Source organism: Pygocentrus nattereri, chromosome 11 (genome assembly GCF_015220715.1).
Source record: "Pygocentrus nattereri isolate fPygNat1 chromosome 11, fPygNat1.pri, whole genome shotgun sequence".
Taxonomy (NCBI): domain Eukaryota; kingdom Metazoa; phylum Chordata; class Actinopteri; order Characiformes; family Serrasalmidae; genus Pygocentrus; species Pygocentrus nattereri.
Window position 1 is genome coordinate 28,099,451 of NC_051221.1, and position 26,441 is coordinate 28,125,891.

At 37.9% G+C, this 26,441-nt stretch overlaps 2 protein-coding genes across 10 annotated transcripts; one reads left to right on the forward strand and one right to left on the reverse strand.

Annotated features, from left to right (window-relative positions):
• Positions 1 to 1,201: 1,201 nt before the first annotated feature.
• On the reverse strand, positions 1,202 to 11,304 carry ube2q2 (ubiquitin-conjugating enzyme E2Q family member 2). 6 transcript variants are annotated; one of them, XR_005130973.1, is made up of 15 exons: positions 10,850 to 11,304; positions 9,057 to 9,161; positions 8,742 to 8,864; positions 8,559 to 8,615; positions 8,285 to 8,428; positions 7,815 to 7,899; positions 7,088 to 7,148; positions 6,874 to 6,964; positions 6,694 to 6,752; positions 6,207 to 6,255; positions 4,116 to 4,211; positions 3,963 to 4,029; positions 3,423 to 3,841; positions 1,742 to 1,859; positions 1,202 to 1,536 (listed from the first exon to the last, which is right to left on the reverse strand). XR_005130973.1 is itself a non-coding variant. In XM_017713715.2 (13 exons), the coding sequence occupies exons 1-13, from the start codon at positions 11,006 to 11,008 to the stop codon at positions 3,810 to 3,812; spliced, it is 1,128 nt and encodes a 375-aa protein (XP_017569204.1). In that variant the 5' UTR covers positions 11,009 to 11,304; the 3' UTR covers positions 1,202 to 3,809. The 6 variants fall into 6 exon arrangements, 2 of the variants coding, with proteins under 2 accessions (XP_017569204.1, XP_017569205.1); XR_001858570.2 differs by lacking the exon at positions 1,742 to 1,859; XR_001858568.2 differs by having other exon boundaries at positions 1,202 to 1,859.
• il17rel (interleukin 17 receptor E-like) lies at positions 9,487 to 25,604 on the forward strand. 4 transcript variants are annotated; one of them, XM_037542833.1, is made up of 19 exons: positions 9,487 to 10,325; positions 13,203 to 13,262; positions 13,841 to 13,868; positions 15,625 to 15,765; positions 17,212 to 17,318; positions 17,732 to 17,846; positions 17,965 to 18,009; positions 18,536 to 18,675; positions 19,202 to 19,273; positions 19,353 to 19,407; positions 21,109 to 21,272; positions 21,538 to 21,582; positions 21,743 to 21,800; positions 21,908 to 22,059; positions 22,387 to 22,452; positions 22,630 to 22,687; positions 23,887 to 24,006; positions 24,339 to 24,401; positions 24,535 to 25,604. In XM_037542833.1, the coding sequence occupies exons 4-19, from the start codon at positions 15,702 to 15,704 to the stop codon at positions 24,594 to 24,596; spliced, it is 1,386 nt and encodes a 461-aa protein (XP_037398730.1). In that variant the 5' UTR covers positions 9,487 to 10,325; positions 13,203 to 13,262; positions 13,841 to 13,868; positions 15,625 to 15,701; the 3' UTR covers positions 24,597 to 25,604. The 4 variants fall into 4 exon arrangements, 3 of the variants coding, with proteins under 3 accessions (XP_037398730.1, XP_017569200.1, XP_017569201.1); XM_017713711.2 differs by lacking the exon at positions 9,487 to 10,325 and adding an exon at positions 10,352 to 10,498; XM_017713712.2 differs by lacking the exons at positions 9,487 to 10,325; positions 21,538 to 21,582 and adding an exon at positions 10,352 to 10,498.
• The last annotated feature ends 837 nt before the right edge of the window (positions 25,605 to 26,441 follow it).

The window sequence follows — 26,441 nt, forward strand, 5'->3', positions numbered from 1 at the left end:
ACATGTCCCCGAATTCTTTTAAACCACAAAGATCCAATATGGACCACAGACCATTGCTTTTTTTATTATTATTTACTACATAAATTATTATTCAGTAACAAGTTAGCCAACATCATAGTGATGACAGCCTTCCGCCCGATGACTGCTGGGATAGGCTCCAGCACCCCCCCGACCCTGACGGAGAAGCAGCTTAGAAAATGGATGGATGGATGGATAGTGATGACAAATAAAGACAGATTTTTTTGACTTGGCAAACAGCAAAAAACTATTGGCCCTTATGCTCCTGCCTTTCTAAGGACAGTATGAAAGCTTGTTTTGTTTTGCTGAGATTAATTGGCAGGCTAATTCATAGCTATTCCCCAAACATCAAAAACAAGACTAAATCTAGAGTACAGGCCAATCCCACGCAGAGTTAATCCCTCTCTTGACTCACTGCACCATTTGGAACACAACTCTACAGTGTTAGTTTAATTAGGTAATCCGCATAGTTCTTTTAAATTAATTCCCAAAATCAACATTTTATATGTGAATGTTGATTCTATGCTTCAGATTTTATCCTCTGAAAAAAAAATCTCTTAACCTCATTTCAATATACTAATCAACAGTCTTAATGTCCTGATGAACAGAGATAGGGAGATACAATGAGATTATATATTGTATCTCATACTATATGAGATATACCATGAGAGATGTGTGTGCAGTGTGAGATGCTAAGATATGTTGTGTGAGATATATACAGTGAGATGGTGAGATCGATGCAGTGTGATAGATATGTAGTGCAATACAGAGAGCTATGTATAGTGAAATATGGGCCATGAGACATAGTGAGATATGTAGTGTTAGTGAGAGATGCATCATGTGCAGTACAGCGAGACCTGTATCATGAGCTATGCAATGAGATATGTACAGTGAGATATGTACCATGAGAAATACAGGGACATGTTTTTTTTCCACTTGAGTACTGTGGTATTTAGACTTCTCAGAAATGAAGAATGGGAAAACTGCCCAACAGCAGCGCCTGGTGTAGAACGCCCTCTTGTGGCAGACAAGAGATACAGGCAGGATGCACTAGTAACCATTTATAAACGTTTAAACATACTTGACACCTTTCCAGCATCCTCACACACACAATTTCAATGGGTTAAAGTATCTTTTAGAGGTCATTCTAAAAGCTTCAAAAGAAACAAAACACCACAAAAAGTCCTCGTAAAATTCATTTATTCATAAACTTGATGCAAGTTTACAAATTTTACTGTACATGGTCAAAATTCTCTTGCAATGGGAAAACAACCTGAAAGCATGCCTAGAGTACGTATGATAACTAGTCCACCATGAGATGGCACCAGAAAAGAACACCGTGATCGGTCAATCTGAGGTCGGTCTTCCAATGGAAAAAAAGAAGAAAAAAAAAAGCCATTGCTGTCCAATCATACATGGTAGCACAATGGAGAATATGTTACCAACAGCAGTCCAGTTGGACAACAAACCAGCTTTATTAGCTTTAAGAGGTGCAGGTGTGTTGAATTCCCAGATGAACTAAAAAAAACAAAGGAAGAAGGTCTGAAAATAGAGCAGCATCAATGTGCAGAGATAACAGTACTCAGCTGTGCTGCTCTCAGAGAACATGAGTCAGATAAGTGCTGGAAAGGAATGACAAGATCCTCTTTACAGCGCACACAACCAACATACGCTTGAAAGCAATCCAACACACAATGCTTAACATTTCTATATGGAAACTTACACCTAGGTGACTTGCAAGCCAGTGTTAGGATATGGCTTTCCGGTAATCATGATTGGCTCAGAGTCTGGACAAAACTCCCCACCCTTTGCAGTGATCTAGGAGGCACACTCTTAAAATTCTGTGCAAAAAGAGCCAAACGGTCAAGAAAGATTTCTTACACCCAGAGCAATTTCTTAAGACTGTGTATTACATACATATCACCAAGCCATCAGACATGTTGAACTTCATGGGGATGACAGAAGAACAAATGTCCATACTAAAGACCTGATTGCTGACGTCATCTCAGTCCAATTTAAACAAACCTGTACTAGGACCTGAAAATGTACCGAAGAGTGCTAAACTCTTCATTTAAAAACAAACACAGCACTGACAGAGAGAGCGCCATATTTCTTCATTAGTGTGGGCTGATGGGTAATGCATGGGGATAAAATGTGGCAATGCAATGGTTTTCTGTCCTGAGTTACCACTTCAAATTGTGAGATGCCCTCAAAAAAGACTAGCTTGTTTGCAGTCAGCACTGAAAATACAAGGATATTATGGTGTGCAAAGAAACACTGATTCACCCAGTTGCAGCACACAGCACGACGAGTTTTACCCACTGTAACAATGTCAGTCTAATAGACTTCTTGGAAGCTTCTTGGAATATATTAAAAAAGTTAAAGTAGCAGTAAAAAAAAAAAAAAAAAAAAAAAAATCCTCCTCGTCATGGTTCATTTTACCTTAAGTGTCTACGCTAGCTCATGGATGCTGAATGTGATTTTCTCTCACTTAACCAAAAAAAAACTAATATGGAATCATTAATTTACTGATAACTGAAAATCGGTGAATCTGTTTCAGCGGATATTAAATGAAATACAAATGAATGTCCACCATTAAAATGAGTAAAGGAAGAATAATAATAGCTTGACACCTTCAGAAACATGAGTACATGGTTCAAAACCCCTGAATAAATAGTTTTCGGTGCTAGCCCCATGTCCATTTTGCACAAGTTCTAAACATCCAATTAAACGCAGAGGTCTTAAACCCTCTTCTGAAAACTCTAGGACTGACTGGGTACTGTGGCACAACCCAAGGCTGAAAATAAAAACCTACTTCACATAAACGGCACAATAAAGATGACTTGCACCTCAAATCCATTTACAAGTATACAAGCAGACCTCTGTCCAACTACAGAACAATGACACATTCTCTTCTTTAGCCCGTTCCAATCAAAGCCTGCATTTGACCATTACTGGCCAAATTAACCACAGGCTACAAAGCAAGACAGGAAAGCCAGTGGTATTCATCCACAGTTATTGTTTGTGAACTGAATCTAGACACAACCACCACACACTCTCCCTTATCTTCACTTTAATCATTAGAATTAGGGCTGTTTGAGAAGCATGAGCGTAAAACTCTGGCAAATAATGGTTCTTTAACAATATCAGCATTATATGTACCAGTACATGTTAACATAGAATGCAGAAGGTAAAGAAGAGATCAGTGCCAGCAGATACAAGAGAAGTGGCACATCTTCATATTGTCTCTTATTGCATCCATTCCTGTTTGAATTTCAATAACTTCTGCCAAAAGTCTGAAGTCATGGTCGTAAGAACATCCATTAAAGGCAGAAAATGGGATTAAAAAAAATCCAGAAACTTCTTTTTATGCCCATTCAGGTATTAATCCGACAGAGCCATACCTGTTGCTCCAGACAGTAAAACCAGACTGAGCGTCTGGTGGCATCTAAAATCACTCTGTTCAAGACCCTCATTAGTACCACGGCTCTGTGTCTCTCATACATCCCTCTTTTTCCCTGCAGTGAACTGGAGAAAAGAAATGAGAGCAGGAGAGGGTGATTACAAGAGAGACAGCAAGAAATAGGGAAAGACAGAAACAGACAGAGGTCAACTGCACGCACGCACACACACACACACACACACACACACACACTTCCACAGAGACCAGTGGGACCTCACACTTCAGGTGAAGAGAAGGATTTGAGGGGAATAATATTACAAAAATAAAAAAGCAAAATGGTTTATCAGAAATCCCAGATTCCCAGTGTGCAGGAAAAATGGCCGCCTTCTTAACCATCTTCTTTGGGGGGTGTGTACCAGCCTGTAGGGCAAAAATCAGGGATACAAAATCAGCTATTAAAAATGGGATGAGGAGAGTGTGAACCCATATCCAAAACAAATAGATGAAAGAGTTCTTTATGACAGTGTGACATGTTCTTTACCATTCTTTTCATGGATCTGGACCAAAGACTTGTATGACTGTTGTGCTCTAGCAAGATTATACTGGTTCTATCATAAAAGAAAAAAAAAAAGTGTTAAAGCAGGAAATCATGTTATATTTAAGGGTTCAAGAAAGGACAAACACTTGCACAAACCTTATTAGCTCCAAACTGTACTCTAGCTTTCCCTTTAACTAGAGTGGCATTGATCTGCATGATGACAGACTCTATGGAATAGGCACTGCTCCAGCCCTGAGGGTGCATCAAAGATGGTGTGTTTAAGATTTACAGGTTGTACTTTACAATAAGTCTACCCTTACAGAGGCTTAATGGCTATAAAGTAGCTTATATATATGGCTATTATTATTATTACAACCCCAATTCCAGTGAAGTTGTGTAAAACAAATAAAAACAGAATACAATGATTTGCAAATCCTCTTCAACCTATATTCAATTGAATACACTACAAAGACAAGATATTTAATGTTCAAACGGATAAACTTTATTATTTTTTTGCAAATATCCACTCATTTTGAATTTGATGCCTGCAACACGTTCCAAAGAAGTTGGGACAGGGGCATGTTTACCACTGTGTTACATCACCTTTCCTTTTAACAACACCCAATAAGCATTTGGGAACTGAGGACACTAATTGTTGAAGCTTTGTAGGTGGAATTCCTTTTCCAATCTTGCTTGATGTACAACTTCAGTTGCTCTGCAGTTCAGGGTCTCCGTTGTATTTTGCGCTACATAATACGCCACACATTTTCAATGGGAGACAGGTCTGGACTGCAGGCAGGCCAGTCTAGTACCTGCACTGTTTTACTATGAAGCCACGCTTTTATAACACGTGCAGAATGTGGCTTGGCATTTTCTTACTGAAATAAGCAGGGATGTCTCTGAAAAAGACGTTGCTTGGATGGCAGCATATATTGCTCCAAAACCTGCATGTACCTTTCAGCATTAATGGTGCCTTCACAGATGTGCAAGTTACCCATGCCATGGGCACTAACACACCCCCATACCAGGCTTTTGAACTTTGCGCTGCTAACAATCCGGACAGTCCTTTTCCTCTTTGGCCTGGAGGACACGACGTCCATGAATTCCAAAAACAATTTGAAATGTGGACTCGTCAGACCACAGGACACTTTTCCACTTTGCGTCAGTCCATCTCAGATGAGCTCGGGCCCAGAGAAGCCGGCAGCGTTTCTGGGTGTTGTTGATATATGGCTTTCGCTTTGCATGGCAGAGGTTTAACTTGCACTTGTAGATGGAGCGACGAACTGTGTTCACTGACAATGGTTTTCTGAAGTGTTCCTGAGCTCATGTGGTAAAATCTGTTACAGAATAATATCGGGAATAATGCAGTGCCACCTGAGGGATGGAAGGTCACGGGCATTCAATGTTGGTTTTCTGCCTTGCCGCTTACTTGCAGTGATTTCTCACTCTCTCAACAATGTTGTTCACAAAGTGGTGAACCTCGCCCCATCCTTGCTTGTGAACGGCTGAGCCTTTCAGGGATGCTCCCTTTATACCCAATCATGACACTCACCTGTTTCCAATGAACCTGTTCAGCTGTGGAATGTTCCAAACAGGTGTTTTTTGAGCGTTCCTCAACTTTCCCAGTCTTTTGTTGCCCCTGTCCCAACTTCTTTGTAACGTGTTGCAGGCATCAAATTCAAAATGAGTGAATATTTGCAAAAAACAATAAAGTTTATCTGTTTGAACATTAAAAATCTTGTCTTTGTAGTGGATTCAATTGAATATAGATTGAAAAGGATTTGCAAATCATCATATTGTTTTTATTTATGTTTTACACAACGTCCCAACTTCATTGGAATTGGGGTGGTATTATTATTATTATTATTATTATTAAAACATTACATTAAATGAACAGTTCATGATAAAAAAAAAGCAAAAAAGAGCAAATGTCCTATTATATCTGATGAATATGATTATCTGAATAAGCTGACCACCATAATGCTGATGTAGAAGACAATAAGATAACTAGTGTGATCTGAGGTTTAAGAGGATAAATGATTGTGGGTTTACCATTAGCCAAAAAACAGATCACCACCGCCCTTTTGATTTACATGGAGCTGTTTAGCAATAACCATTAATAAAGCACTCTCAAGCAATTCAAACTCTCTACAAAGGTGGTCTTATTCTAAAGGGCTAGTGACTTTTATATGTATATTATATAATTGAAGATGTGATCTGAAGACAAAATGGCAGTAAAATTCGAACCTGTTTTGTTAGTAGCTCCATACACAGGGCTCCTCCTCCAAGAACATATCTAGATGAAACATACACAGTTAAGACTAAAGAGAAAAAGGTGATCCACGAAATATGTTACCTAAAATCTGCCACTTGAAAACCACTTAGAGGACATTTTAACCAAACACATTCCTGCAGTTAAAAAAAAAAATCCATGTTGCATAGCATTGCCATTTTCGGCATCACTGATTCCCCCCCCCCCCCTTTATGAACTGAACATTATCAGCTCCCTTTATACACTTTAGACAGACAGTTCTAGGTGCTATATATGATTTATGATTATTAGAGCAGAACAGTGAAATGTTTGCACTTTTTCTTCTCTCCTGAAAAGATGTTTTGAAGGTTCTTTGGCAAAAGTGATTAAAAAAAGCAAAGTGACCAAAATAATAAGAGCAACAAAATTAGGAATTATTCATACTCCAAACACATTAGCAAGAAAACAAATCCATGTACTGACCCTCCAGAAAGAACAGGAGACACTACCCGTACAAAGGGAGGATCAAAAGGAAAGTTATCCTGCAAGGAAAAAAAGAAGATGCAAATTCCTTAGCTGTTTTACACAAGTGAAAACTTCAAAGACAAAATGATTTAGATGAGGGAAGAAAGGTAAAAAAAAAAAAAAAAAAACCCAACTCACTTTATATGAGAAATTGAGGAGAATGTAGTCCACCCCTTCTTTCTCCTTCAAGACCTGTAAGTCACTATGCAGTGGACTATCTGGATCTACCCTGTAACACAACCAGATACATAAAATTCATTATTTTATTTTTTAACAGTGAACCCTTTAGCATTTAAGCTGTCAAGAGCTGTCAAATCAGACCACTAAGTGAACAAAGAAAGACTGCACTTACGTCCTCAACTTCACATGCCACTCATATAGACTGTCATTTACTAGCTCCACTGAATAGATACCTATAAAGAAGTAAAACAAAAACAGTGTCACTGAGGCAAAGTATTCTTGTGAAGCACTAAAAACTATGCAAGTGCTAGAAAATGAAGTGAGTGAGCTAGAAACTAGATCCATGAAGTGCTTCATCAGTTTCCATTCTGCACAAAGTAAACTGTAAATATTCAAAAATCTAAAAATCAACCTCCCACCCAAACATTTAACACATTAGGAGCCTCTTATAAAACATATGTGAACACAAAAAAGCAGACAAAAATCATATCATATGCTCTGCCAACAATTCCCTCATATCTTCTGTGGAGGCACAACAGTTTTTGTTTTTTATCACAACATAATTTACCAAGACTTCCAAGACCATTTGATAATGAGACTACTAGTGTTTTCCTTGAGCAATATCAAAACACATGGCCAGAAAAGGAAACCACACCCAATTTGATAGTTATGTTGCATAGCCATAGAGCAGCAGTGTGTAGTAGTGTACAATGTTATCTGTGTGGGGCCAGAGTGACTGCACACTTTCATTCCACACATGCAGGAGCACACTTTCTACTTCTTTAAACAGTTGGTCTCCTGCATCTTTGGAATGAAAACTTGCAGCCACAACAGCCCGTTGCAGATAAGACTGGACTTCAAATAATTCACACAGACATCAAAAGTACATGCACACTGACCTGTCTTATAACTCTGTGACCTATAGATCTCCCTGAGTTCCTTCATGAGACGGTCTGAGGCTTGAACAGAGCCTGAGACTGCACCCTAAAGAACAAGAAACACAGACCTTTGAGAAAAATACTTCAAAAACAAACATTTTGATTTCAGCAGAACAATTCAGTGACCCAACTGATACACATTTCATGCAGCAGTATACCTTCTACATCAAAATCAAGCACCATCATAAATATGTATGTCCTGTACAACTGCTTAACATTATTTTTTTTATAAATATTTCTGCTGACTAAAGTGGTTCTGCATTAGCATAGGTATTTGTGTGGGTTCATACTGAACCAGAATCAAATGTATGCTATAAGTACACTCAAATAAATAACCACATACATACATGTTTGGTTTAGAGGGCAAGGGACAAACAAACAAAAAAGATCCCATAGTAATACAAAAATTACCTTACCAAACTCACACTTACATTCAAGTGGTCCTGCCTCTGGTTCTTGCGAATTTTCTCTAAGATGGCAAGGTTTTCCTTCTCTATCCCATCATCCTCTGACTTCTTTCCATCTACAGGTTCCTCCTCTTTCATCTCATAGTGGTCTAGATCTTCAATGTCCTGCTAACACAGAGACCAAGAAAAGTTCTACAAATACAGTAATGAACATTATTCACAAAACCAAATACAAAAGGACAAGTGGTTTGGTCAGAAATGTAAAATACTTAATTAAAAAAAAAAAAAAACCAAAAACCTCTGCCATTTCTTCTTCTTCCTCTTCTTCAGATGTTACTTCATCTGTCGTTACATGCTAGGAACAACAGCAAAAAAGAGAATGCAATAAAAAGTGTGGCTTTGCAGATCCTAACACATAGTTAAAGAAAAGAAAAAAAAAAAAAAAAAAGAGTAAATTAGTGCCTAGGTTTATCTGGCCAACCTTTCTGTCGTGAGTGATGGGTCCAGCAGGAAGAGGCTGGTCCAGCATCTCCACATCAGGGTGCTGGGGCAAGTTATAGAGTCGACACAGATCGCAGATTAACCTTTTTAGCTGCTGGAGGAGCTGAGGGAGAAAAACAAATATGCCGTTTCTACTACTAATCCTTCAAATACTTAATGTTTCTACTGTCAGCTTACAACTATCACAGACACAATTAAGAGCAGATCAAGAAAGATGAGCCCATGAGATCACAGCGTGGGCGGACATATGACAACCCTGAAAGGAGAAGGAAATATGTCTCAAATGCTTACTTACCAGTGTACTGCCTTTGCGGACATCCTCCAGCCGCTCTAAAACTTCAGTCAGACTTGGATCATCTGATTCTACAAACCATATAGGTGGAGTTGAAGGATAAGACTCCTAGAAACAAGACGAGTTGTGGAAAATTAGAACAAAAAGGGGCTGAAGTAGAACAGGCTGTGCCCTCTGCAGTGCTTAAACTCAAAGAAGCAGAGTTGAAGCCAGGTAAGCTGCATTTCAGAGCAGGCTGTATAGCACAGACCAGAGAGGTAATGACGTGTATGCTATTCCTGCTAAGTGAACACCCACCAAACCCCTGCTCCCCCTCCCTACATTGTTTTCCCACTTCACTGCGAACTGCAAACCATAAGTAGGACGATCATGTTGAGAAACATCCACAGATAAGTCAACACAACGGTCCACAAATCAATAGTTATGGTGCACTTCTAAACAATCGGGCTACGTTTAATAGATCAAAAACTGTCCATGTAGATTCTACCATCATTAGTTAATCACGAATCACTGATGTTACACATATAATGTTAAACATGTTTAAAAGCTAGACACCTTTCTCTAGTGTTTCTTTAGGCTGCAAGTTAGTTAGCAAGTGTAACTTCATACAAACTGTGCGTTACGCTCACCAACAGTAGACGGATGCGCAAACCCGGCTAGCTAGCTAACAGAGTAACAACTCCGCGATTGAGCAGTTCGTGGGTTTTGCTCTACTAACAACCAGACCAAGAGCACTGCAAGAAATTGTCTGTCACTATATCACGTACCAAATGTAACAACTTTACGTCACTGGTGTTAACGAACATTACATAATTAACGTTAGCTTGACTAGCTAGCGGGCAGAACTTAGCTAACGCTAGCACAGTTACAGGCTGACAGGCCACAGTGAAACCAATCTCTCCTGATTTTGGTTTTGTTAGCTAGTTACTGGTTGTACACTTTAAATAAGGACTCTTAAAATCAGAGCATTCTAGCTCAAATATACAATTACAGTTATCCTGTATGAGTGTGTAGCTAGGTTAGACAGGTTGTGTACTGCTTCATTACAGTTAATTCCTCGTTTTAAAAAAATAATAAAAACGTAGACTGAAAAACAGGCGTTAATCAGCTAGGTTAGCTAGCTACCAAGCTCGATCAACGTGGTTTGCTGGCTCGCTAACGTGTCACATTCCAGCACAGATTAACCACATTAACTACCAAAGACTACCAGACGCCGGTCAGCCTGCTACACGTCCTCCATTAGCCTTAGCTAGCTGACCACCAGCTGGCCAGGTACAGCGCTCACTCATACCGTTTGGCTGCGACAAGTTAGTGTTGTTTGCTACAGCCAAAACCTACGTTAAAGCTGTGCTGTTGTGTTAGTACTACATGAATAATCATAACAAATGAAGCGACACAGCGCATTCAGGGGAAAGACTGTGACTTTGCACACTTTAGGAGCGAAGGTATGAAAGTTAGCCAACAAACTAAGCTAGCTAACCATTGGCGATCAACTGAGCTTCAATGTAACTCGGCTAGCTACTTGTGAGAACTTGTTTAACTTAGCTAAATTAGAGCAATGGCTATGACTAGTACGCCAGTTTTGAGGATAACATGAATGCATTTGTCAGGCTAGTGATATCTTTTTCATTTGGACTAACCTACAGACTTGTTATCAAAACAACAAGAAGCAGCGTGTGTATGTGACATTATTATGTAGACGTTTGTTTTAGCATGCTAGCTAGCCAACTGCTGCTTGGTTGCCGAACAGCTAGCTTAGCTAAGCTAATGTTACGTCTTCCTACGTCTCTCCTTACCGTAATGTTGCAGTGAATGATCAGTAGCTTTTCCCCAGTCACATTGAATTGGCAGCTAAGTTCATCTGGTTTCCAGTCGATAATTCGGAAACGTTCGTGGTTTGGGTCAAAAATTGACTCCAAGAACTTTAATTCGGCCTTCAGCCCCGAAACCGACATCTTCCACTCATCTCCAGCCAGGCCGCGGGGGGAGGGGGCAGCTGCTAACCTAGCTGGCTGGCTAACGACTGCGACCGCGCAGTTCAGTGCCTGTATGTTTTTACAGCGCCGGCCGGGACTGGGTAACAAAAGATGGGGTGGAGAGAGGGAGAGGGGGTGGCAGGAATAAGCGCAGACTTCTTCTGTTGGATGGTCGGATGGTACTGAGTACAGTTGAGCCCTGTAAACTGTGAGACCACTGACAGCCAGACTGCCCCTCTCCCTTTATCGAGGTCTACTTAAATAACGTAGGTTACTGTAGCTGCACTCGAGATGACACGGATTTCGTACCGGGTATCAGCAGACCTGGCTGGATCTGATATCAAAGAGGAAGAAAGAATGAATGTGATTCAGTCCTGTAACAAGTCTGTCCTGAAAGAGCAATCACTCACACTGTGTGGTGTTCTGGTGTGTATTTCCTCCTGTGGGGCAGTTTAGAAGTTTTAGTACGACGGTCTACTTCTGAGTGATCATCTTAGGCGAAGTACTTTAATTAAAAGTAAGTCATTAGAAGTTTAGTAGTTTTTAGAGAGAGAAAAAAAACACCAAAACGACTTCGCTGTATCAATTGGGAATGAAACGGTGGTGTCAAGTTTAAACTGTGTAATGTATGTTGCCCCAGCTTGTCCACTGATTCAAAGCAGGTGGATAACATGCAGGCCCGAATGCGCTCCCTCTTTTTCTTAGGTAAAGCTCGCTGCCTGCCCAGTTTGCAAATCAGCATTTGTCACCCTTTGAATATATTCAAGCCACAATTTTGTGGTTGCAGGTCCGGATATGATTATCATTTGTATTAAGCAATTTATGAATGGACACACAAAGTGTTTTCTGTTATCACAATTCTTTTGGAGGGGACTTTCCCTCGTTATTTCCTGATTTCTGGTGTAGATATAGAGATCTGGATGGCTTTCATTTTTGGTCTTGCTATGAGAGAATTTTGTAAAAATGATCATAGATCTGTATATAAAAAGTTTCATTTCAAAAGCGGTAACACTTTATTCGGATGGTCCACTGTAGATGCTTAGTAAATGCTCAGTATATCTTTAAGTAACACTCAACTAAATATCTGTTAAATGCAACCGAGCTTTAAGTTGAGTATTATTTGGAGGATCCGCTGTAGATGCTTTGTAAGTGCTCGGTCTGTTTACAAGTAACATTCAACTACACATCTGTTAAATGCAACTGAACTACAAGTTCAGTGTGAAAGAGTTTATTAAATCTATTGCTACTCCTAACCCTAACCTTAAGGCTAAACCTACATCTACTCCTAACCTTAACCCTAACAATAATGTGGTTTCTAACGTTTGTTAATAATTTGATTATCTGTAGGGCATCTATAGGGGACCATCCAAACAAAGAATGACCCAAAATGCTGTATAATTATGTGAAACAATTTAGCATACAACACATTTTTGAAAAGAATAACAGCTGATTTATGAAATGGAAAACATTTTTATTTCTCTAATAAAGGTGGTATTAATCATAATATAGCATTGACATTTCTTGTATGTGTAAAGCTCACACCCCACAACTGTTATCATGAAATAAAATTCTTAAAAGAGGTCTATAATGTATTTTGGAACAACACCATTCATAGGTAGTATGTATAATCACCGGAAGTAAGTAGACTAGTCCCAAAAACTACTTAGGCACTGAGCCACAAGCACATTGTAAAGAAATAAACATGCCAACAATGACTAAGTAACTAAATATCAAAGACTGGTACAGTCCTTAAAATATACTCAAGTAGAAGTATTATGATTTAAAAATACTCAGAAAATTTCAAATCCATCAAAAGCGTACTTGATTACATGCAACTGAGTAAATGTAAGTAGTTACAGCCCATTTCTGATATTTCCCACCACATTTGCAAGTAAAAGACTACTGTTTTGGTATTCTGGGACGTGCATAAGGAAGCACGCTAGAGGGCACTGCTATCTGGAGGCTGAGATAAGGAAGAATGGTCTAATTTGTGGTATAGACATGTCATCAGGTTGCAATGGGGTTAATGTGACAGTTTTCCCTGAGAGTGCTGTCTTCGTCATCAGAGGTCTGCTCAGCTGAGCAGCAAGCAGCAGTGCTCTGTACGAGGCTGCACATGGAGACAGGACTGAAGATGAAAATAATAATGTTCTTGCTTCTTAACATCCTCCAGGTTGAGGCCCTAAACAGCACAGTCAAACAGATCCAGCAGTGTGGAGTTCACTGTTCTAAGGTATGTTTATATCACTACCTGTGTGGGCAGTAAATTAGGCTGAAGATTTCAAGCTTCATTCACTTTTTTAAACTAGTGAGTACTGTCATTGTTATTTAGGGTCAGTGCGAAGTCTGAGCCTGTCCCATAATCAAAAGTGAATTGAAATATATATCTTGATCACATGCCAGAGTGTTCTGCAATGAATCTTGTTCATTGCAGAACACTTGTTTATTTAGAATCTTGTTTATTTTAGTTGAAGTCATTAGTAGTGCATGGTTGGATTTCAAACTGTAAACAGTTGAGGTGAAGACAGAGTTAACTTTAAAGTATCCAGACCGAAAGCATAACAATAGTCAGTTTAAAACAATAGTAGTTTAAAGTTATTTTCTGTTTTGCACAACCAGGAACTACAGTCTCCACTTAGTCAAATGTGGGAAACCCCTGTCATTATCCTAGCCCAGATTACATTTCCTTCTGACAAATTAATTTTCAACACTCTGGACTACGTGTTGCTTCAGTGAAATGCTCTATGTGGCCAAAACTCTGCTAGTATTTGTAGCTTTCAATATTAAATCTCCTTTTCATTCTTCTAACAGGGGCAACACTGTAAATCCAGGCATCACTGTGAGTAGATGAGTCTTACACTATCAATTGTGTTTTACATTTTTTTTTTGGAAGATACATGTATCCCACTCAGACATCCCCTTTTCCCACACCACAGACTACACACACAGTAACCAATATATTAATGCAGTTCTCTTTCACTTAATTAATGTACCGAAAATAATGTTAATTTAATTATACCTGAGCATTGTCTAATGTCTCTTTATCCCATAGAATGAAACAGACTGTTTTTATTACTGTGCTTTTAAAGGCTGGCTCTATATGGTAAAACGTACATGCAGTTTTAGTGGCTTGAAAACTACAATGAACTAAATTGCATTTAAAACTCACAGTTGCAATCTTCTTAACTTTGTGAAACAACTTTAATGGAACAGCCAATGAAAACGCAGAGAAAACATCATGTGATCACATTGAACAAAATACTTTCAAGCTATTAATTTCATTGGATCAGTGATAAAAAAAAATAATACAGAACAGGTTTATTGGGTAGTTGGAGGGGGGAATCCCCCTCCTGACTGACTCAAGGTTGGTGTTTTCTATTTTGTCCAGAGCCATGACAACAAACAGGAGTTTCTCAAAGCTAACGTTTCTGTAACTAGCTGTGTTAATTAGCCAGCTAACGCTAATAGCTGTTTAAATGGCTGCTTGTGCCACCAATTACTCTTTTTAACCTGCTTTTATCTTAATTTCTGTAACTTTTTACTCTCTTATCTTTTGAAGGGACCTAATTTTGCACAGAGCGCAATTTTTTAGATCCAAAGGATGAAAATGATATGGGAAGGGAGACTGAGACCTGCTATTTGTGCTTTTGGAACACGATGAGGTTTTTAATTTTTAAAGACTTAACATGCGCGCAACAGATAAAAACAAATATATGGTAAAATAGATGAATAAATGACAGATATATTTAGAATAAAGAAATGCCAAAAAAACTGGAAGATGTATATGAAGATGATAAAAATGCCAGAAAATAATAAAACATGTAAATTATACCTTGCAGATGACTTTAGTGAGAACACTATGGTGAATGAAAAATACACGCTGCTAATTTGGCAGAGGAGCTTAGCGGAGTAATGCCAAGTGAAGCATGTAACCTTGTTATTGATTTGTATTGTAACTGTCTGGTTGCAGTGAAATTATATTGGAGGCAACTTTAGAGTGGAGAATTTGTATAGCCAAAAGCCCAATCTTCAAAATAAAAAGTTGCTTTTGCATGTGTGCTTGTGTGGCCAACTTGGTATTAGAAGAATATTGAGTGAGCCGTCACTAAATAATTTGCCAAAAGTGATTGACTTGGAACAGAAAGGCAATTCACCTTCAGTGTTGTCTAACATGCCAAACAAAACTATTCATAAGTTAAATAGAACGTTTTATCATGTAAAGCCAGCGTAAGACTAATAAATGTAAATAAGCTCTGTCCCTGATACCCTGTATTGTACCTCATTAAAAAATGTAGCAGTCCAGGCTAAAACAGTCCATAATACCATAAGCATTAATAAGCAGAGCTAATTTTCTATAGGCTGAATTGGGGGAAACATGTGAATGCATTAGTTTTGTGACCATAAAAATGTAATGAATTTAAGTGGGCCCTTTTTGCAGCTTAGTTTATATATAAATGGAATGGGGAGTGAATGGTGTATTTAGAATGTTTAGTAAGGTTTACCAACTGTGCCATTAAAAAAAAAAGAGTTAAATTACTTGTCCATAATATAGGCCCTTTAATACAACTTGTGCAATATTCTGTTTCTGTCTCCAGTGTCACTGTCTCACTGCAAGAAACAGCAAGACCTGAACAATGGCACTACCATTCATGATGTCAAGCTGTCCGTTGTTATGAGATGTGAAGAAGACAAATGTTCACTCAACCTCAACATTGTCATAATGATGACACTTTATGGTATGTTTGAAACATTATTTGTACTGTAATGAGCTGCACTCATTTGTACACATTTAAGTATATAGTATCAAGTATACAGCGATATCTGTAGTTGAAAGGACATACAAGAATAAATGCTGTAAAAATAAATATAAACTCTAACAGTAAATTACAGTGAATAAAAAAAGATGAAAGCACATAAAACGTGAAAAATGAAGAAGCAAATAAGAAGTGCTGCATGGGGTTCCTTGGGCCTGGATGATGCAGATTCAAAGAATAAGTTTAGGGATTGCAAAGGTAAAGCATCTGTGTTCATCCCCCAAAATATAAACAATAACTCCCAGAACAAAAACGTTTCTTTCCTTTTGAGGAGGTATAAAAAGCCTTTATTAACACATAGCAAACTGAAAAGAAAGTTCTGGCTCATTGTGGCCTATGCAGGCCTTCATCTGGGTACACATTTTGTCACAGTGGCTTCTCATACGTCTTCAAAGACGGAGTGCTGAGGGCTATTGTTAGTATTTTTTAGGATGCACATTGATAATTTTACATTTACACCTCTATGTATGAAACCTTTTCTTTTCAATTAAAACAATTTCTCAATACTATGGAGGGCAGAATTTGTATAGCAAAATGGTCAGTCTTCAAAATAAAAGTTAGCTTTTTTGTGTGTGTTCATGTGGCCAACACACAATATTGAGTGAGCCATCACTGGATAATCTGATTGAATAACAGAAAGGGAATTCATTTGACTGTCACATTCAATGTGACAACAAAACTATTCACAAGTTAAATAATTTGAGCAAGATAGCAACTGTGAGGATGTTTTTTTTGTAGAAGCAAAAAAAAAAAAAAACTTGGCAAGAACTGTAAAATATTCAGACATTTGATCATTATTTTGAGCATTGTTGAGTAAGACTTTTGAACTAACTTTCGTCTGGGACTTGGGGCTGAGGACAGAGCTCTCTGAGTCCCGACAGTTTCTAGGTTTGTATAGAGAACCTGCATTGATAGTTCTTGTCACCAGTGATAGGGCATAAGTTAATATTTAGTTTACTTTCTGGCGTGTAAATTTAGTTGCTAAGGGAATCTTCCAGCAGCTTCTGACTAAGAGGTAACATTTCAAAGATCAAAGAGGAAGCAGATCTACTACAGCTTTCTATTTCCAGTCAATACTGGTCGTCATTAAAAGCAAAATATAGTTTTACATCACATGAAACACTGCAGAGTTTAACATCTTCCCACATTAAACACAACCAGTTCAACTTATCTGCTAATTAACAATAAGTTTGTGAATTCAGTGTTAGAAAAGGAGAGATGCTAAGCTCTGCAGAGCTGTGGCCTGGGAGGAACCCAGTTTAAGACCCATGCTCTTATATACAACCATAAGAGGTGGACATTTATTCTTCCTGATGTTTGAAAACATATGTGTGTTTTTTTAAGTAAATGTAACTTTATGATGTTCAGATGATGTGCATGGAGTTGTAATGTGTGTGCACTCTGCTGGGATGGTGGAACGCTGCCAGATTGTAACCTTTTCTCACAAGGCCAGAAAACATGTCGCTGAGAAAAAGGTACAGATTTTCTTTTATCTGAACATTAAATGCACCAGCATTAATGTAAAAATAGTTTGCTCAACTAATAAAAATGACCAAAAATATTTCCATTTAGTTCAGGTTTTTTATACTTCATTTGAACAAAGCAGCTGTCCTTTACTGTTTGTGAACATTTTACAATGAATAGATCAACAGAAATTGCTTTTATTTTGTCAGTTGTTTTTTCAGGGTCCTTTATGTAATTCAGCTGCTGCTACAGAAAATGATTTTGACAACAGAAAATGACTTGACTCATCTTAGTTGCTTTAAGCTTTCCTAATTTATGGTCTATGTTATGTATTTCTCAAAATTCAAATAAAAAATAGACTGTTCAGAGGTAATCTTTTAAACTCAGTGAACTGAATTTACACTGTTCTGTATTGTATCTTCAGGTTGAGGTTCAGTATGACTGTTTTTCAGTCAGGCCCGAACAAGATGTGTTTGTAACTCTGAAAACTGCCCCAAATTTCTGCAATAATGTTTGGACAAAAAAGTACTCCATTCCAAGTATGTGGGTTGATGTAATTTTGGGGGGATTGTGCTGATGATCTGATGTGATATTCACTGCAGATATATAAAACAGAAATTTACCATTAAACGTGTTGTATTCTCTTTCTTGTGTCAGACTGTGCCCATGAAGCCATCAGGCGAAAAGTTACAGAGTGCATCAGTGAGTTCCTTTCAGCCATGGTGCTTATGTACAGTAGCACATTAATGAGAGATACATTACCATGCAAAAGCACATTACTCAACACTGTTTATTTTGGCAGTTAGTGTGCTTTGTATTTTTAATGTATCTCAGGAATGAATTGAAATAAACATAAATACAGTAGCTGATGTAAGCTGTAGATGTAAGCTAATTTGAAGAACAAGCATTGGTTTCCTTATTTCTCCCCAAAGCCCCCAGCCACTAACTCCACTAGCAATGCACCAGAATTAACATAATGACATATTGATTGAGCCAAACTAGGTACTGGGTGATAAATACAAATAATACTGGGCTGCTATGATTAAAAGTTTTGGAAATAAACCCCTGGTTATTGTTTTAATATTATTTGTTTTTATTGCAATATTACTGTTTTTCTGAGCGTGTTTATTGCCTAGATAAAAAGATTTTAAGTCTAACTGTCTCAGGTACTAAAACATTTGTACAGTGCAGTACAACTAATGTCATGTCTTAATATATGCTATTGTAGCTGGAGAGCTGACGTACACAGTGGACACTGCCAGAAGAGAAATTACAGTGATGGTGTTGGAGGCCCCTAAGGACATAGACTACAACCTTAGACTCTGTCTCAAAGGCCATACTTGCATAGGAACAGGACCACATAGACTGGTGAGGGTTATTTACTCTTAAAACTTATTTCTTGTACAACATTGCTTATATAGGTTTCCTTTTTTAATGGACAGGAGAAAATATAGCACATAGAACCTCTGAGGAAAAATTCAGACATTTACTAAAAATAGAAAATGACTTCTTGTCACATATTAACCAAAGCTTTTAAGTATTATAAGAGGCACACAAGCTTTGAGCCCAGCATTACTACTATTTCACATGGTAAAACTGTGGGTATTTTTTAGTTTTCAGATTTAATATGTCAGTGTCACTAACTTGTAGGCCTGCGTTCGCCTTAAATAAGAAAAGGTAGTACAGAGACCTTCTGAAAACTATTTACCAGGAAGCAATTCAGTATTATTAAAAAAAAGAAATGGTCCCTAAACAAACTGTGTCACACCTTACACAAGCTTTTGAGGAATTTTAGATGTTTACTGGCTGTGAGCCAGCCTTTCTTACAAGCACATTGACTTAGAAACCTGTGGTTTTGCATGGGTTTGTGTGTGTGTCATTCTGTTTCCTGTAGATCAAAAGACAAGATCTGAACAGAAATGAGTCATTTCTGTACTCCAAGGCTCTTCCTTGTTTGTGCATTGAGGTACCATTCCTGACTTGTCTTAACACATCAAGCATATCCTTTTCCTGAGTTCACATTGCATCACATTGATTTGTTACAGGGCTGGCCTGCATCTACAAATGCACGCAGAACTCAAATTTGTCCATTTAAAAATAGTAAGTGAACTTACTAATAGTACAACCACAATTCCAATGAAGTTGGGACGTTGTGTAAAACATAAATAAGAACAGAATATGATGATTTGCAAATCCTTTTCAACCTATATTCAATTGAATACACTACAAAGATATTTAATATTCAAACAGATAAACTTTATTGTTTTTTGCAAATATTCACTCATTTTGAATTTGATGCCTGCAACACGTTCCAAAGAAGTTGGGACAGGGGCATGTTTACCAGTACGTTACATCACCATTCCTTTTAACAACACTCAATAAACATTTGGGAACTGAGGACACTAATTGTTGAAGCTTTGTAGGTGGAATTCTTTCCCATTCTTGCTTGATGTACAACTTCAGTTGCTCAACAGTCCGGGGTCTCTGTTGTCGTATTTTTCGCTTCATAATGCGCCACACATTTTCAGTGGGAGACAGGTCTGGACTGCAGGCCATGCTGTTGTAACACGTGCAGAATTTGGCTTGGCATTGTCTTGCTGAAATAAGTAGGGATGTCCTGAAAAAGACGTTGCTTGGATGGCAGCATATGTTGCTCCAAAACCTGTATGTACCTTTCAGCATTAATGGTGCCTTCACAGATGTGCAAGTCACCCATGATATGGGCACTAACACACCCCCATCCCATCAGAGATGCTGGCTTTTGAACTTTGCGCTGAAAACAATCCGGACAGTCCTTTTCCTCTTTGGCCTGGAGAACACAATGTCCATGATTTCCAAAAACATTTTGAAATGTGGACTCGTCAGACCACAGGAAATAAGGAAATTTTCCACTTTGCGTCAGTCCATCTCAGATGAGCTCGGGCCCAGAGAAGCCGGCAGCGTTTCTGGGTGGTGTTGATATATGGCTTTCGCTTTGCATGGCAGAGTTTTAACTTGCACTTGTAGACTGAGCGACGAACTGTGTTCACTGACAATGGTTTTCTGAAGTGTTCCTGAGCTCATGTGGTAATATCCGTTACAGAATGATGTCTGTTTTTAATGCAGTGCCGCCAGAGAGATTGAAGGTCACGGGCATTCAATGTTGGTTTCCTGCCTTGCCACTTAATTGCTGAGATTTCTCCAGATTCTCTGAAATAATCTTTTTGATTATGGACTGTAGATGATGAAATCCCTAAATTCCTTGCAATTGCACGTTGAGAAGCGTTGTTCTTAAATTGTTGGACTATTTGCTCACGCAGTTGTTAGTGGTGAACCTCGCCCCATCCTTGCTTGTGAACGACTGAGCCTTTCAGGGATGCTCCCTTTATACCCAATTATGACACTCACCTGTTTCCAATTAACCTGTTCACCTGTGGAATGTTCCAAACAGGTTTTTTTTTAGCATTCCTCAACTTTCCCAGTCTTTTGTTGCTCCTGTCCCAACTTCTTTGGAACGTGTTTCAGGCATCAAATTCAAAATGCATGAATATTTGCAAAAAAAATAAAGTTTATCGGTTTGAAAATTAAATATCTTGTCTTTGTAGTGTATTCAATTGAATATAGGTTGAAAAGGATTTGCAAATCATCGTATTCAGTTTTTATTTATGTTTTACACAACGTCCCTTCATTGGAATTGGGGTTGTAGTAAGGGAGTTTTTACAACCTTTTACTTGTCTGGATACAATTTTTTTTTAAATATTAAAATTATATCCTGTTTATTTTCATTCGTAAGAAATATATATGCCCTTTTCTCTCTTTCAGACATGCAGGAGTTGTGGTCAGGGGTGACCTATGACCAATACACACAGGCTCTGTCCTGGAAACCCATGTGTCCTGTCAAGGCAGTCGTCTCGCTGTGTCATGCTGTTGGACCAAAGATGTGCCTTGACATTGGAAACATGTCTCTATCTTCTGAAAGTAACAACGTAAGCTCATTCTTATTCTACAACTTTTTACTATTTATTTAACTAATTTGTTTGTCTGAGACAGTGGTCTTTAATAAGCAGTAAAACCAGAGACATAAATTAGCCATAGTTAGCCCCAAAAGCAAATTTTCATCAGTTGTTACTTTGCCCTGACATGGAAATTAAGGCATAGTTAACACATTTAGAAAGTCATATGCTTTCTAAATGTTGGTTGCTAGGGGGTACTTATCGCATGTTTCGTAAATATTGCATGTTTTCACTTCAGGTGATATTCTCAACACTGGATCCACATCCACAGCTTTGCATGAAGGTATTTTTTGCAGATTGCTTCTGTATTGCATGATGTTCTTTTTTTTAATGCAAAGCAAACTAAATGTGATGACATCATAGATATGAAATGACTGTGATGAGCTTGCATCACAGGGACAACATATTATCTTGTTGGATGATGCAAATGTGCACTGTTTCAGTTCACCACTGAGGCAGACTTTTGGATAGAGTGCCCCTTCAGTTCTGAACGTTTCCCAGGTAATTTCACTTATTGCTACACTAAATAATAGCATTCATGTTAAATTATTGACCTTTTGACTGAACAATTTGCTTTACTTATATGGTGTCTGTCCATATTTGTCTAGTGTGGGACCTGAAAGTGGTTTCTAAAGCTCAGCAGCACTCGGTTGAGATAACGTCATGGTTTCCAGTCAGGTTTTCAGTGGGTCTATGCAAGTTATCCAGCTCCACTACTTGCAAACCAGCTGAAGAAAGTCAATTTTTAATTGCATCTGTGGTATGAGATTATGAACAGTTATATTCACAGTTACATGTCTTTAGGAACACCATAGTTGATATGAGGCATTCTGAATACCTTTTTAGGTGTTGTGTTTGGATGAGGTCCCATAGGAGAACTCCTTTTAAACAGTGCGGTATTATACTCAGAAAAGACATAATTCATGCCCTAATTCAGGTAATGACAAGAGAAAACAAAAAGTCTCTTGGAATGAAGACCTCATGGATTCCTTAGTACAGCGTGGTGGAGGGGGGGGGGGGGGGGGCATGTGGGAAGGGGGTGTTTGTTTTTGAAAGTGCCTTGATATGCCGCAATTTCTTTTTCAAGGACAGAACGAAGCCTGCAGTTTTCAACTTGTCGACGAGTATGTGCAACTCAAGTATTTGTGTTCAGGTATGGCATTCAAAACATATGAAAGGAAATAAGGAAGAAAGTATGTCTTTAGCTCTTTTCCTAATCCTCCACATGCATGTACATGATTGATAGAGGCATTTTCTCTGTGTGAATGTGAATACAGGTCTGTTGTAGTAAACTGATGCAGCGTGCTCTTTTTTTTTTTTTTTTTTTAAGGTGAGGAGAATAGATGTAGTGTTGGCTATAGAGGAACAGCGATGCAACCTCCAGTGCTGTGAGTAGGCCATACTGAGTGCACATGCTTATAAATTGATCCTGTCTGACCATCAGTACCAGTTCAGGTTTATGTCAGTTCTAGTTCAAGCTGAGTACAAGGAGTCTAACAATTACATTAGATGTTAACACCGTTACGTATGCCAGCTGTTCTCATAACCCTTCACTATTATTCTTTACAACTTCATAATCAGGACATAACTTTTGGGGGCCCTAAGTGGCATCCTATTTGGATGGGCCCTAGACACAACCCATCCATTAAAGTCACATTTTTTGTGCAGGAATAGAACAAGAATTAATTCTTAATTGTGATAAAGAAACAATGTGAGAAATGTCTCTCCTGTTACAGCACTTTCTGTCTAATAATATCAAATAAACTTTTGTGAATGTATGGTCCCTGGTGGTCCCTGGTGGCCCTAAAAGTGACTGCTTATACCACTTATAGCAGGCATGTTAAACTGGGAACCTTCCAGGCCAAAGTGCTGCAGAGATTAGTCTTTACCCTCATCTAATGCTCTGAAATCAGTTTATGAAGGCTTTGCTAATTAGCTGATGAGCTGAATCAGGTGTGTTTAATGAGACAGTGTTTTGGCCCATGAGGACTGAAGCCTGACACATGTGACTTAATACTTTATCGAAAAAACAAGCATTCAGAATGGGTTATTGAAATTTAAAGCTGCCTCTCATCTCTTATTTACTTAATTAGTGATCAACATTTCATTGATCAAGTAAATCAAATGCGAAACTGTGAAAGAGTGACTGGCCTAAAGTTTAAAGTTAAAGTTAATGCTTAGTATAAATTTTGCACATATTGTAATTGTGCTTTTATGACATACTGATGTTGTTGTTTCTGTTTGCAGTGTTCAAAATGCAGACATGCTATAAAAGATTTTACAGATTTTATAAGAGGGAGTTTATGTTTCTGTAATGTTTATAGCTCACTCATACTGTTCTATATGATCTATATTTGGCAAAGAACATGCCGCTTTACTATGTCTGGAATAAGTTTGTATTTTTCTGAGCTGAACACATCTGTGTAGTATATAATTAGACCTCTGTTAAATCAAGAAATGATAAACACAAATACCAGAAATCAAATAGAATTTTCACCTGAGAACTGAAATTGTACTGAACTTGGAAATATGTGCATGGTAACCAGCATGGCAGTATTATGATACAATACAGTCTTTCTCCCTGCAGCTGACCAACAGTTTGATCAGTGGAGTGACAGTGAGACTCTTCAGAAATACACACCGCCACTCATTGTCTGTGTGATAGCATTGGTAATGGCTGCTTTGGTTGGGAATTTGACATTGAAAGGTACAATAAATAGATTTCTGTGTTGTTACTGAGCGTCTACTAAGTCACAAGCAGATACATGGTGTTTGTATATTGACTGATTATGATTGGTGGTAAAAATGAAATCATATATGTGAAACTGACATGTGGAAAAGTAGAGCAACAAGAATGCGAGCATTTATACAAAATGAGATGATACAGTTTATGTTGTATTAGTTTATTGGTAGACTGGTGGAATTTTAGAATGGCACAGTAGTTGCCCTGTAACCTAATCTGATGCTGTACAGATTTAATTTGATGCAGGCTGTGGGTTTAGCAAAATGCTGTTTGTCACTGGTGTTTGTGTTCTTTAGCCTGTGTATGCGTACAAAGAAAACAGAAACCGGACAAGATCCCTACACATAGGGCAACAGCAGGTAAGAAAAATGCCCTTTAATGTATTCTGATTTTTAAGATTGGTAGAGAAAAGGAAACAGTAAAGAGGGAAATATTTTTAGAATATTTAATGTGAACATGAGCCACCTGAGCCTCTCTTCCTTCCTGTGTCAGAAACAGAGACCCTGATCCACACAGTGAGTGAGGACATGGATACACGGCTGCATGTGGCTTAAGGCTATGGGTGATCATTGTTTGGCCGCAACATGAGACTGTAAGTGGAGCCAACAACAAAAGACGTTTTGGCACCTTAATCACTTTGGTGTGAATTCCGCAGGTCATATGCTTTTGACAAAGTTATGTTTTAAAATGTGCATTACATACAAATACAAATGTGTTTTAAAATATGAATACATATTCTGTACATGGTTTTATATGGTATGTCTGTATCAGCTTTTTTTGTTATTTTTGGGCATTGGGTGTAAAAGCTGATTCTCTATCTCTCTCTTTCTTGTTAATTCGCTATTTTTAGTAATATATTACAGTTGTTAATTAATGTCAAGTAAAATGTTCTTTGTCATTCCTCAGTATGTAACTTGTGTACATTGGAATGAAATGTTGTTGTTCATGCCCCATAGTAAAACACATAACAGCAGCACATTACATAGAACTACATAAAGTGCAGATACACAATAATGTGAAACAAGATCAGAATATTCAACAAATACTCCAGACAAGAAATACACATGATGATAATTAGGCAGGACAGCAAAACTATATTTACAGTACTGTGTGAAGGTTTTAATCATCTAAGCAAATTTTAAACAATTTTCCTCTGCAGTGAGCTTATCACAATATACATTAGAATAAAGTCACATTCATTCAAATGAAATTCAAATAAACATAAAAACAATAAAAAGTAACAAGAATTTCTTGGGTCCCATATTTTTCCTTGACACCTTCATGGCCAAAATTGTGGTCAAATTGCGCCATCCAACCAAATAGTAAAAAGAAAAAGTAAAGAAGTGAAAAACTCTCCCACTGTGCACACCTGGTAGAAACTCAGAATTAAAGATGTTATTACAGCAAAAGGTGGTTCTACCAAGTACTAATCTGAAGGCACTGAATACTTATGCATGTTTTTTATTTTGTTTTATTTAAAGATCTGCTAACAAATAATGAATTTTGATTTGAAATTTTACTTTAAGAGAACATTGGCTTTGAATAAAAATACTCTGGAACAATCTGCGTGTCATTTGTAATACAGATCAATCTGATGACTTTTAAGGGGGTTGAATACTTCTGCATGCTGTCAAATTAGTGCAAACATTGTCATCTATTAACTGTGCAGAAAGATTCAAGTTGTTAAAATGAGATTTGTCTATAGGCTCATACCGTTGGACATTGTTGAACTTGTACATTAAATGGCTCTTTTTCTATCTGCATGTACAGCAGGTGTAGTTAACTATGTTCTCTCTACCTCTTTGCTCCACTTCCACAAACTGCTGCAGTGTGCGTACTGCAGAGGGCAGTATTTTACAGTTTACTATGTACCTGCTGTAAGAACCAATTGCATAGTGTCTGTTGTGTGTGATTATGAGTGTATTAGTGTTTGAATGTGTCCCTTGTAATCACTACAACTAGATCACAAATGGGTGGTCGCAAGAACTGGGTCAGAAATGGATGGTCAACTCACAGACATTATAGGTTGTGAGAGCTGGAGTATCTATTTTACTCCATGAACCATCCTGTGCATGTTCTCTAAAGAACTGACTTATCCATGCTCCGCCCACAAGTGTTCTATTGTAGCAACTGTTCCGTTGAAAACGCCTTACATAATGTTACCAGAAAATGCTTTTCAACCTAAAGTGAAACTGTGAATTTTTTTTGCTAAAATTTCTGTATGAAAAGTCACTCTGTTAGGATAGATTGGTGTACTTTTTGGTCATATAATCATGGTTATATGTATATTATATATATGGTTATATAATCATTATCATCATGGCAAATTTCTTTGTAATTTTTTTCAACATTGACATATACACTGGTCAGACATAACATTATGACCACCTCCTTACCTC